At 35.8% G+C, this 14,462-nt stretch overlaps 1 protein-coding gene across 1 annotated transcript in view; it reads right to left on the bottom strand.

Annotated features, from left to right (window-relative positions):
- Positions 1-14,462, bottom strand: part of MGAT4A (alpha-1,3-mannosyl-glycoprotein 4-beta-N-acetylglucosaminyltransferase A) — a 91,280-nt gene that overhangs the window by 31,343 nt on the left and 45,475 nt on the right. Inside the window, exon 8 of the mRNA XM_081832303.1 lies at positions 12,750-12,953. Coding sequence (XP_081688429.1) covers positions 12,750-12,953 — 204 coding nt within the window. The remainder of the gene's footprint in view (positions 1-12,749; positions 12,954-14,462) is intronic.

The raw sequence follows: 14,462 nt of genomic DNA, 5'->3' as shown, positions 1-14,462 counted from the left end.
CTGTATCTGTATACATAGATGCCCACACACCTGGGTGTCTTGAGGATGTATGTAGCATGAATACTTTGTAATGTCGACTGATGAAATCTAAGACAACTCATCTAAAAATTTAAAAATTAAAAAACAAAAAACAAAAGACTCCTCCTCTAGCACTTTAAAAACATTGTTCCATTGTCTTGAACTTGCATAGTTTCTAACAAGAATCCACAGTATTCTTACTTTTCTTTTTCTGTGCATAATGTGTCTTTGCTATGGCTTCTTTTTAGACTTTCTCTTTATCTCTTGTTTTTGGCAATTTGATTATGACATATCTGACGGTGGTTTTGTGTTTATTCTGCTTAGGATTTTTTTGGACTTCTTGAATCTAAGGATTTATACCTTTCTTTAAATATGGAAAAATTTCAGTAATTATTCCTTCTTTCTCCTCTCCATTCTGGAATTTCATACGGTAGATCAATTAATATTAGCCCATAGATAAACGCAATGAATAACACTCAGTCTTTTTCACCATATACTTAATTTTGGGTACATTCTATTGTCCTTCTTAAATTCACTGACCTTTCCTTCTGCAGTGTCTAATCTGTTAAGATTATACAGTAAATTTTAAATTTCAGATACTGTACTTTTCATTGCTACATGTTCCATCACTTGATTCTTTTATACATCTTCCATTCCATTCCTCATTGTGTTAAGTACTTGAAAATGTTTGTAATAGTTGTCTGGTTGTCCTTTCCTTCCAGTTCTATCACCTCTATCATTTCTACATTTGTTTCTATTAGCTAAATTTTCTTTTAGTTATGGTTCACTTTTTTTTCTCCTTGGCACGCTAACCATTTTTTATTTGATAATAGACATTATAAATGCCACATTGTTGAGTGTCTTAATTTTGCTGTTTTCTTTTTTAAAAACCCTTGGGCTTTATTTTAGCAGGCGGTTATTTGTGGATCAGTTGACCCCCCACAGGCCTCTTTTTAAGCTTTGCTGGGGTGGGCCTAGAAAACCTCAAAGACAGTTCACCTCCTCTGGCTTCTCCACTAAATGCCCTGGGTGACTACCAAGGACTTGCCATTCTGGCCGGTCAGAACTCATCCTGCGTGAGCAATAGGAATGTTCAGGTTGCAGATCCCTGTTCATTCCCCCACACCCCCAACTTGTGAATTTCACCCTGTGCACAGGTGGCCCAACACAACAAGGACCCAAAGGCACCATCATTTTCTGTGTAGCAGTCTCCTTTCTCCAACTCTGTTCTGCAGTTTCCACTTGCTCTCCCTGTGACTGCCCTTGTGCAATGTGATCTGGAAATGCATCTCCAGGCAGAAAGTTGGGGGGAATTGTGGTATTCACTGATTTTTCTGTCTCAGGGAATCCCGTCGTGTAGAGTCATCTGTCCAATGTCTGAGAACAAATGAATCATATTTTGTTCAGCCTTCCAGTTGCTTACAGCAGGAAGGTAAGTCAAGTCCTTATTAACTCTTTCAGAGCCCGAAACAGATGTTACTTTACATAATAAGGAACCAAAGAAAATTCCAGAAAGCTAATGTGTACAAGTGACAAATCAAAAGGACTAAAAGGACCAGCATGTGCTAGAATGGGGCTGGCAGCTCATGAATTTTATTTCCCTAGGGTCCAAGGAAAAGCTATTCCTATCCATCTAACGCTTGGCTTTATACTTTAAATTCAATGCAGATGTACCAGAAAGGCCAACAAATACAAGTTAGCCTTACTAGTTTCTAAAATGGTCAAGCTGTTAAAAGAATAGACAAACACACACTTCATTTCCAATACGTCTATCATAGTCTTTCTTCCTTTCCTTCTCCTAAACAGTTGATGCTACAGCAACAATTCTCACACTTTTCTAATCAGAACCCATTCCGTTCATTCTCACCGCCTCTTCAATCATCCTAGTCTAAGCCTCACCTGGATTATTACGGATAGTTTCCTAAGTAGGTTCTTCACTTTCCTTTCCAAAGAAGTCAGCGTGACCCTTTTAAAAGGTAACTCATGTTATTCTCGCCAAAAATGCATAACTATAGTCTAATCATGGGAAAATATCAAACAAATCCAAACTGAAACATTCTCCAATGTGACCAACTAGTGTACTCAATAAAGGTCTGCAAGTTCACGAAAGACAAGAAAAATGCAATCAACTATCATGAGTAGAAGGCAACTAAGTAGTCAGAACAACTAAATGCAAAGTGATATTTAGGACTGGATGCTAAAACAGAAAAATGACCTTACGTGGAAAAACACCTAATCTGAATAAAGTCTACAGTTTAGCGAACCGTATTATACCAATGTTACTTTCCTGGTTTTGATAGTTTTATCATGGCTACATAAGTTGTTAACATTACAGCAAGCTGAGTCAAGGGAATATTCTCTATTATTTGTGTAAATTTTCTATAAATTCAAAATTTTTTTTTTTAAGATTGCTAATCAACTGACTTTATTTTTTTTTTCTTTTTCCATTTACTCTTTATTTATTATTTCAAAATAAAGTATTTTCACAACTAATGAATGGTTGAACACTACATCAAAAACTAATGATGTACTATATGGTGGCTAACCAAACATAATAAAATTTTTTAATAAATTAATTAAAAAACAAAATAAGTATTTTAAAGTAACTTAAAGGAATAAAAAGTTAGTCAAGTGTCTTCTCTACTTGAAACCCTCAAATGATTTTGTTTTAAGTAGATCATGACAGACGCACTGCCTGTTTTCACAAAGTAAAACCTTATTGGAACCCAACCCCACCCATTCATTTACATATGGTTTCTGACTGTTTTCAGGCTACAACAGCAGAGCTGAATAGATGCAACAGAAACTGCACGGTGTGCAAAGCCTAAAATATTTGCCATGTGGCCCTATACAAAAAACTTGTTAGTCCCCTGACTTAGAGTAAAAGCAAAGTTCTTTTTTTTTTTTATTCTTATGTTAATCCCCATACATTACATCATTAGTTCTAGATGAAGTGTCCCATGATTCATTGTTTGTGCATAACACCCAGTGCTCCATGCAGAACGTGCCCTCCTCAATACCCACCACCAGGCCAACCCATCCTCCCACCCCTCTCCCCTCTAGAACCCCCAAAAAGCAAAGTTCTTAATATGGCCTGTAGCGTTCTCTGTGACCTGGCCTACCCCACTCCTTCTCTAACTACCTCCTATTACCTTTTCTGCTCTAGCCACACAGGCCTCTCCCTGCTGTTTCACAAAACGGGTCAAGCAAGGCTCTTGCCTTAGGCCCTTTGCACATGCTTAGTCTGCTTGGATTGTTCAACTCTTGCATTCTTCAAGTCTTTGCCCAAATGTCCTGACCACTTTAATAAACCATCCCCTGGCAACCCCATACTCCCTTTCCCATTTGCTCTGGTTTATTCTTCAAGCACTTACTACCATTTAATGTATTATATATTTGTTTTTTAATCTGTCTTTTTCTATAAGTTTCATTGGGCAGAGGCTTTGTTTTATTCAAAGATATGCCTAGTACTTACCACTGTTTGGATAAATATTTGTTGAATTACAAGCAAATTTAATAGGATATTATGTATGTACAATTTCTTCCTAATTGGCATTTGTATGATTTGTAAAAAAGGTATAAGTAAACATCTTAAAATGCCACTGCTAAAAAAATTATAGACCAAAAACACTATTGATGCACTAACACAGTAATCTGTAATTTAAAATAAAAAATAGAAACACTAGACAGATACAGAAGACTTGAACAACACTACCAACTTGATCTAACAGACATTTATAAAACACTCCTCTTGGCTAATAGCAGAATCCATTCTTTTTAAGCAACATGGAATCTTGTCCAGGGTAGACCATATGCTAGCCCATAAGCAAATATTGATAAATTTAAAAGGCTTGAATTAAAAATAAAACAACAGAAGGAAATTTGAGAAATCTACAAATAGGTAAAAATTAAACAATATATTTCCAAATAATCCATGGTCAAAGCAGTAATTACAAGGGGATTTAGAAAGTATTTTGGTTTGAATGAAAGTAAAACTTGACATACCAAAATTTATGAGATGCAGCTAATGTGGTGCTTAGAGAGAAATTTATAGCTTAAAATTGCCATTACTAGAAAAGATCTCCAGCCAATAACCTAAGAATTCAGAAAAATCTAGAAAATCTAGGGGGGAAAAAAAAAGAATCTAAGAATTTGGAAAAATCTAAAAATCTAGAAAAAGAGTAAACCAAACTAAAAGCGAGTGGAAGGGAAGAAGTAATAAAGAATGGAAATTAATGTAACAGGAAAATAAAGAAATGATGAAATCAATAAAACTAAAAGTCAGTTCTTTGAAAAGATCAAAGACTAAGTCAACTGAATAGCATTATAGGGAGGTCTGTCTGCCCTGCTTGACTACCAGCCAGCCAGCCAGTGAGAAGATGGGAAAGGTCTCAGAGCGAGGGAGATGGAGAAGGGAAAAGATGGAAATTGCAGAGGCGTTAGGAAGCGTGAAGACTGGAGACTACTGTTTAGAATAACAAATTCCGTAGACTACTGGGACTCTTTAGCCATGTGTGTGTATAATTAATAACTATTTTTTTTCAAATGCAGGAAAACAAAACAAAAAAAAGAGAGAAAGAAAAATATTCCCGTGTAATGCTAGATTACAAGTTAAGGACACAATCTATTGTCCAGTGGATTTTTTTTTTAATCTCTTCCAGTACCTTCTTTACTTTAGTACTTCAATAAATATGTGTTCAATGAATGAAAGACTAATTAGAATGATATCTGTACTTCTGCCTTTATTTAAAAAAGAGGGCTAACAGGTAATTATGAGAGCTTGAGAAAACAACTAGACAGAGGACTACTGTTTCTGAGGCTACTCTACTCTTCAAGGTGCTTTGGGTGGGAAAAAGCTTCAAAGCATTCAGGGAACTAAACCCTGGCTGAATGCATGCTAAACTGTCTAACTGGAAAAGATTAAGCCACTTATACAGAATTTGCCTAGGAAGCACTGACATTATACAGAATTATCAATGAGAAACAGACACAAAACTGCAAACTCCATTTTCAGTAAGACCAATGTTAATAACCAAACTTCTCAAGCTCAAAAGGAATCCAAAGTGGTTCCAATAATCAGAGGTAGCCTGAAGAATTGCACCGACTAACTATATTTGCAGGAAGCAGCCTGACTCTACAGCAGCTACAAAGAGAGTCTTTGACTAAAAAACAACTAGTCTGGAACACTACTTTGCCCCCTCCTCCTCCTGTAACCCAGTGGCGGGGGGAGGGGGGGCGGAAAAAAGCCATTTCCTTCTATGATGATTCATAAAAAAGGAACTAGCACAGCAACTGTACAAAAATATAAGAAAAAAAGGGAGAAATTCAGCAAAACCTATGAACAAAAACAAGAAAAAAGCTATACTGATAGCCACAAAACAGATGAAAAGTTGTGACCAAATATTTCCCCACTAATTTCAAAGAAAAAATACCCAGTTGAAGCACTTGGTACTATGAAGCAACACCAGATATTAGAAATGATTATGAGGATTCGAAAATGTACATGGAAATGCAAAGGACCTAAAATATCTAAGTCAATCCTGCAAACAACAAAATTGGGGGACTTAACCCTACCTGATTTCAATACTTAATTCAAAGTTATAGTAATCAAGATAGTGAGGTATTTGCATAAGGATCAACCTACAGGTCAATGGAACAGAACAGAAAAAGACCCACACATATATAGTCACTGGATTTTCAACGAAAGCATCAAAGCGATCTTGTGGGGAAAGGAAAGTGTTTTCAACAACTGGTACTGGAGTAAATGATCACCCACATGAAAAACAATGAACGTGAACACTATGTTACACCACAACAAAAATTAACCCAAGATGGAATGCAGACCTAATATAAGAGTTAAAACAAAGTTTTCAAAAGAGATAATCTTCACCATTTGGGGCTAAGCAAGGATTTCTCAGGTCATGGAGAACAATAACCATAAAATAAAATATTGATTAATTAGACTTCGTCAAAATAAAAACTTCTCCTCACCAAGAAAATGTGAAAAACATGAATAGACTTCCACAGATTGGGAGAAAATACTAACAAAACACCCATATCTGACAAAGTAAAAGTATCCAGCATATATAAAGAATTCTGATAACTCAAAAACACACAAAAAACCACCACCCAATTTTTTTTAAAATGGGCAAATGTGTTGAAGAAACTTCCCAAAAGAAGATACATAAATGCACTGGATTAATGATGGATAAAGGATGGATAGGTAGAGATAGGATAAATGAAAATACTAAAATCTTTGTAGTAAAATATAGGTGTCATGGGCGCCTGGGTGGCTCAGTTGGTTAAGCGACTGCCTTCGGCTCAGGTCATGATCCCGGAGTCCCGGGATCGAGTGCCGCATCGGGCTCCCTGCTCAGCGAGGAGCCTGCTTCTCCCTCTGCCCCTCCCCCCTCTCATGTGCGCTCTCTCTCTCTCTCTCATTCTCTGTCAAATAATAAAATCTTTAAAAAAAAAAAAAAAGGTGTCATATATATGGGTATAATTGTAAAATTCTTTCAACTTTGTTGTATATCTTTAAAAGTTCTTAAAAAGAATGTTCAAAAGTTCTTTCCTGAAATTAAGTAAGATATGACTCTATATACCTAAAGACCATATTATGTGCCAGGGAAAAATGATCCACAATGGTTGATATCAAGACATGTTATAGCAAAATTACTAGGCTTTAAAGATAGAAAAAGAATTATTTGGGCAACTGGGCAATATGAGTTTCTTACAGCAAGGAGTGAGAAATGTGGAAGGTCATCTGGCTAGCTTCAGCAGTAGCACTCCCCTCAACCTACCAATAAAGAAAATGCGACTGGGGGCTTCTAGACCCAAGCAGAGAATAAAGGCAAAAGATAACATTTTTGACCATACAGAACCTCCGGGAAAATTGCTCATGTGGACCCTTCTTGAGGAAAAATCAGAAAATCAACTTTAATCAATAGGTTTAAATAGATCAGCAATTCAGAAACTGCTTTATGTTTATTTAGGATTAGCCAAGTAAGTAGATATATTGTGAATCATGAGGGCCAAGTTTCCCACTGATGGGGAAAATAGTCAAGAATAAGGAACTGGGGGAGGTTAGGATGAACCCTGCAGTATTGGATGGAATCAAAGGTATCTTACAAACTCATGATTTTTAACATATACAGATAAATGGACATAGGACCTGTATAGATGTACAGATGTGTGTTTGTATGCATACGTGTATTTCCTAGCTTTGCCCACTGAGAGGACAAGAAGCAGTGATCCCTCAGAAGCAATGAGCATATCTGGAACCCAGGTCTTGGTTTCTCATACTATTCTCCAATTAAGAGACATGGCTGGGGACATGGCTGATTTAAGGTTTGGGGCAGGGAAAATACAAGATAAGCCTAGAACATCTTATGCTGCTAGAATATAAGGAAAAATGATGGGGCATATTGAAGGACAGAGTAGCCAACTCCAAAGAGCAGTCAATGGCCAAATTTAGAACAATTTTAATAACAAAGTAAAAAATTTATAATATCCACAACTTCACACTGATATCAATAACCAACAAAATAAACAAAATTGAAGAAAAGAATAGTTCTTCCTTAAAGAATTCCAATTAATGCAGAAGAAACAAGGAAATCACCATTCAGCAAACGTAATTGTCACAGGCAAGAATCATCAAAAATGATTAGTCAAGAAAAAGTTATGAAGAAAACAGGATATTTACATGATCTTAAAGCATCACTTCAGAAGATAGCCTCTAAGTATATATGGAAAAGGGTCTATTTATAGTAATCTGTCAGACACCACCTTAATCAAATGATACAAGTTAACAATGCTGATAATGAGATATGTCAATATCATCTTAATATGAGGCCCTGAAAAAAAATACCATATCACTTCTACGGTGTTCTTGCTAAAAAATGTAAAACCTGAATTTAATCATAAGGAAGCATGACACAATCGCAAACTGAGACACAGTCCAGAATCCCTGCTTCTTTGAAAAAATGTATTTAGAAGAAATGTTTTTTGTTACTGGTATATAGAAAAATAAATTGATCTCATCCAGCCACCTTGATAAATTCCCCTATTATTTCTAATAATTTGTCTGTTTATTCTTTTGGGTTTTCTATATTACCAAAAAATAATTAAGCTCCACTCAAAGCCCAGGATAGGAATATCCAAGTGGCTGAGCCCAGGTCATATGCCTGAACTGGTAAAGCAATTATCTGGCATTTTTAGTCTGCATAATGGGAGAAAGGCTTCCTCCCACCAAGACTCATAAAATGGAGAATTCTCCAAACATAAAAACAGAACAGGAAAAACAAATTTTACTAAAATCCAGAGTATAATGTAGGAAAACATTTTGCCAGAAATGGTCATGAGTGACAGAAATAACATAAATAGTAATACAGTATAAGAAATACTATAAAATACATAATAATGAGGCATACAGATAACAAAGGATCATTAAAATACAAAGGTCATAATTTAAAATAAAAGTAATAAGTAAAAGTAAATGTAAGAATGATACAATTTTAAAATGTGAACATCACACTTGGATCATATCATGGATCCTTCAGAGTAATGGGAATTTATTCCTCTTAACGCCTGCAATTCTAGAATAGAGTCAGTGAACTTTCATATAGTACATTAACAGTCAACTTTCAAAACCTTGCATGTTCTATAAATGTCTCATCATTTACGCTCAATTGACCCCAAGAGAGAAATCACCAGAGAGGAACAAAGAACGAAAATAGAGCTAGTAACTACTTTTCTGTGTCTCCTCTCCTCCCAGAGGGGCATTCTTTGGACAACCCCCTCCACCTTCAAGAAAAAAAGAACATGAAGAATGGGAAGTCAAACAGGCATGAAAAGATTATGATACACTTTAACATCTATATGCATTCATCTACAGTTCTTTTTCATTAATTTTTTGCTCACACATTAAAGTGGACCAGAGGTAATTCACACCTTTATAAAAATTAAAAATATTTGTGAAAGATCGATTTACTTCTATCTATTTACTCTAAATAAATTTCATATGGGAGACTGAGGACCGTTTCATAAAAGGGATGAACAGGGACCTGAAGGATGATTAAGAAAGAGAAAGAAAGAGGCAACATTTCAGGCTAAGGAATAACACAAACAGAACTGAGAACATGCTAGGTGTACATAACAAATTGAGAGTAAAAGGACTGGAACACAGACCTATTAACTCTGTGATGTAAAAAACCTTTAATAAACACATGGGAAACATGGAAGAGAAGCAGTTTGAGAAAACCAGATTAACTTAGTTATAGACAGATTAAAAATTGCTCATGAAACATTCAACTAATGTTATCAAGTAGGCAGTTGGAAATATGGGCTTAGGACGACACAGGAGATCTAGAGCTAGAAACCATGCAACATGTAGATCATGTTCACAGCCACAGAATACGCACTTGTTACTAGTGTTAATGTTGTCTCGGGCTACCAAACACTTAGATTAATAACTACTAATCAAGGTAGACTCAAATACAGTGATTAATAATTTTAAATTGCCTAAAGGCAATTCAATGAACTCTATAAATCAATGGACTCTATAAATCAACTCTATAACTCAGAATAGACTTTCTTCCAAATACTGAAATCTACATAGATACACATAAAAACTCCTGCAATTCAGGAGTCTTCAGAGATCAGAATACTGCAGGCACTTAAACTGAACTGTCAGGATGCAACACCTCTCCATGTGTGATCTTACTGCACCTGCCTGCAACACTGTTGAGCTTACAAGACTCAAGACCATAATTCTCCTTTTAGAGATGATGAAACAGGATGAAGAGAGAAAAAAACAACCTGCTCAAGTGGCAGTTAGTGGCATAATCCAGGTCCTGAATATGGGTCATCTGACTCCAAATCCAGTGTTATTACATCTTAGTGATCAGGTGAAGGAAGGGCTATGGCAAGAGGGTCTTGAATCCTTCTGTACACAAATCTATACCTCTAGACTGAAAACTATTTTTAAGTTATGAAATTGTGATTTATAATAATAAATATATATTTGGTCTTTGTCCCATTTCTGGCACAGAGCTCCCCAAACCCTTGGAATTTCCTAAGTAATGAGAGCAAGAGACATGTCTTTTGCTATGTTAATGAAGTGGTTTTTGGACCCACCCCCATCCCAATGAAGGATGGGGGCTGGCTGCCAGGAGAGCCAACCATATGATCAGAGTGTTGGAACTTTTGGTCCTACTCCTCCAATCTCCAGCAAAGGGAGAGGACCAGGAGGTTGAATCAATCACCAATGGCCAATGATTTAGTAAATCATGACTATGTAATGAGGCCTCCATAAAAACCCAAAAGGACAGGGTTGGAGAGGTTCCATGCTGGTGAATACATGAAGGTGCTGGGAGAATGGCGCCCTCAGTGAGCATGGAAGCTCCACACCCCTTCCTACCTACTTTGCCCTATGCACCTCTTCCATCTGGATGTCCATCTGTATCCTTTCTCATATCCTTTAATAAATTAATAAACATAAGTGTTGTACAGAGTTCTGTTACGCACTCTAACAAATTAATCAAACCCAAGGAGGCGGTCTTTGGAACCTCCAATCTATAGCTGGTTGGTCAGAAACACAGGGCTTGCAACTGGCATCTGAAGTATGTGTGTATGTGGGGGTGGGAGCCGGTTTTGTGCAAATGAGCCCTTAACCTGTGAGATCTGACATTAACTTCAGGTAGATAGCATCAGAATTCAGTTAAATTGTAGGATACCCAGCCACTGTCACAGAGAATTCCTTGGTGTGGGGAAAAGCTTCCATACATTTGCTGACCAAAGTGTCAATGAAGTGTTTAGGTAAAAGTAGAGACACACAGGGAAGAAACACACAGTACGGAAGATGCGAGTTTTTCCCTACATAGTAAGAAAAAGAAACCTGAGTTTTTCCTTTACACAACTATATACTTCTTTCTTTTTTAGGGTTAAGGCTTTTTTTTTTTTCTCATTAAAAATCAGTACGTGCTCAAAATTCTAATTTTACAAAACTGTAAACGAGAGAAAGTGGCATATCCCCATAATCCCAACTCTCAACAATATGCACTACTAATAGTTTGGAGTATATTCCGCAAGACCATTTTCTCTATTCATCTAATTAATGCACAGGTAGGAGCTGTATAAACGTGTGTATGAGCTTGAATATATTTACACACTTGCAAATGCTTCTACTGGATCAATTTTTAGAAGCAGAATGTTAGATCACTGAGTATATAGTACTTTAAATTTTAATAGCTATTGCCAAATTGCTTTCCAAGGAGATTGTACCAATTTCTACTAGTTGACAAAGAAAATCTGTATAAATACAAATGGCCAAAAGACATATAAACTAAGGAGGCTATACAAATTTCTACTGACATACAATATGCGACTGACAAAATCTGTATAAATACAAATGGTCAAAAGACATAAACCAATATTTAATCCCATTTGGTAAAGAAATCCAAATTAAACAAAAGCAGTATATTTATTTTTATCCATCAACTTGGCAAAAAAAATTAAAGACAAATATTATCTAGCGCAGTGTGGGGACAGGAAAACAAGCTCTCTCACAGACTGTTGGAAGAATAACCTGGCTCAACTTCCGGAGGGCATTTTGGCCATGTATGAACATTTTAATGTATATGGACGATGACCCGGCAATTCCACATTTAGGAATGGTTCCCACATCAGTAAGTATCCAAGTGCCCAACAATTTACTTACAGTAATGCACAGTCTTTAAAAAAAGAGCAAAAATTTGGAAACAGTTTAAATGTCTATCAATCAGAAATTAAGTCAATTACGTTAAAACCATACAATGGAATATTTTGCAGTCATAAAAAAATGATGCTATGATATTCTTTTTAGCACAGAAAAATGTCCATATTAATAAATATATAGAACAATCCCATTTATATATAAATGTATACAAGCCTTAGGAAAAACTTCTTAAAATATATTTCAGAATATCAACAGCTATATCTACATGGAGGAGTAACAGGTAAATTTTAACGATACATTCTGTAATTGTTTTAAATGGTATGCACGTGTTTACTTTTATGTTAAAGAAAACATTAACAACATTTTCCTTTTAAAAGACATGGGAAACCATGAAAAGTTGGGAGTCAGTACACTAAACCAGATAATGTCCTAAATCCTTTCATATTCTGAAATTCTACATGATAATTAAGAAAATATTTACTCCAGGGGCTTTTTTCCTTCATTATTCCCAAAAAGCATATTCAGTACACTTTCCCTAGATCTTGTGAGGAGACTAAAATACAAGAAATGTTCCTTGTTCTTATCATATTTTGACTTTTAAAATAATAATGATGGCTGCATCTTGGGAGTATAGAGAAGGGGTAGAGAGAATAAGGAAATGATAAAACCCCAACCCAGGCAAAGTGTTTCTCAGGTTTCAAAACTCCCAAAGAAAATCAATGCAAATCTCCAAATTTAGGTCTGAGAGCTAAAAATGAGGACTCACTGCTTTTAAAGATTTATGTATATAATATTATCCTACTCACAACAGATCATTATTCCTGGACCGTTACTGCCGGAGACAAGTCAAGGCAAACACAGCAAGTTAGACTTACATTTAACTATCAGAAAGAATATATTATCTAACCTTTATACATCACATTTTTAAAAACATGCTTTAAAAGCATATTAAAACATTCATTTATGGTTTCAACTCTTATACATTACATGTAGTAAAAAAATAATGACAAATAATTACCTCTCCTATGAAGACTACTATAACACAGTCCAACTTCTCTTCAGGATACAGATTATCAATAAGGGAATGAAGGGTTTCTATGAGGTAAGATTTAACTTCTCTCTTCACTGTGGGAATTCCCATTACTATTGACACTGAAACAAAATAATAATAGTAATTATATAAAAAGATTTCACACTGACAGTACAGAATAACACTAGTATTTCAAAAGTGATTATACCCTCTCAAATTGATAGAAATGACTGAGAAATTGAAATACACTACTCAATAATAATTGAGGAATCAAAATATACTACAAAATGTACTACTATACGAACAAAAATAAAGCCAAAAAAGGCATACCCATAACAGTGTAATTCTTTTCCACAGGGCTTATCCATAAAAAAAGTCAAAGTGCTGATAAAAATGAAGACTTTAAACCTCACATTGAAAACAAGTGACTGTAAAGTATGAACAAATATAAGTTATACAACTAAAAGTTAGAAACACTGAAACATCTTAAAAATCAATGTCTCAAAAAAAAAAAAAATCAATGTCTCAGATATCATGTATATAATGCAATCAGAAGGACACAACATCCCTTCTGTGGTTTTCTTGCCAAAAACACATAACCTCGATCTAACCATGAATATCAGACAAATCCAAATTAGGGGGATAATCCACAAAATAATTGTCCAGGTATTTTCTGAAGTGTCCAGATCAGGGAAGACAAAGAAAGAATAAGGAACTGTGTGAGATGGCCGAAGACGAAGGAGACATGACAAGTAAATGAAATATGGGATCCTGAGTTGGATCCTGGAGCAGAAAAAGAAGAATGAGAAAATGACAAAATCTGAAGAGGATCTAAGGTTAGTTAACACTATAGCATCAATGTCAAGTTCCTGGTTTTGATCATTTGAACATTTAGGGAACCAGGTGAGGTATATGAAAACACTGTGTGTACTTTCCATGCAACTCTTTCAAGTCTAAATTACAGCCAGTTCTACTGTAATGCTTGTTTTGCAACACAAATTTGTTCCTGAGTGATTAATGTATTAGGCAACTATCTGAGCATAATGTATTTCACATTTGCTTATGTGCAATTTCTCCTCTGGGACAAGCATTCACTAGGTAAACACAGAAAATGGAATCCATTTGAAATGAGTTCAAAAAACTGAACCAAGCAATGTAGAAATACACGAACAGTATACACTCCTAACTTCTACCAGCTGCCTCAGTTAACTGCATGTGAAGAACCACACATATCTACATCTAGTGTTGAAATTTCCACCAGATTGCAGATAACCTGCCTTGCATCACATTTCTCAAAACCTTCCAAGCAGCAATCCTTCTGAAGCCCATTTTAACAGGCAAACCTCAAGTATTATTCAGTACCATATTTACTGTAGTACTTAGTATTTTTGAATCATATAGCGTGTGTAAAACTGTGTTTTTGTCTTTTTGTATGTGTAACTAACAAAGTTTCTGACCACTGTGATACTAACCGACTTTTCTCCTTTTCTCCATTTCTTTTTTTTTTTTTTTTTTTTTTTTTAAAGATTTTATTTATTTATTTGAGACAGAATGAGAGAGAGCACATGAGAGGGAGGAGGGTCAGAGGGAGAAGCAGACTCCCTGCCGAGCAGGGAGCCCGATGCGGGACTCGATCCCGGGACTCCAGGATCATGACCTGAGCCGAAGGCAGTCGCTTAACCAACTGAGCCACCCAGGCGC

The sequence above is a fragment of the Leptonychotes weddellii genome, chromosome 10 (genome assembly GCF_054177405.1).
Source record: "Leptonychotes weddellii isolate Sample4059 chromosome 10, ASM5417740v2, whole genome shotgun sequence".
Taxonomy (NCBI): Eukaryota; Metazoa; Chordata; class Mammalia; order Carnivora; family Phocidae; genus Leptonychotes; species Leptonychotes weddellii.
The sequence above is the reverse complement of the archived record's forward strand: the minus strand, read 5'-3'. Positions and strand labels throughout refer to the sequence as shown.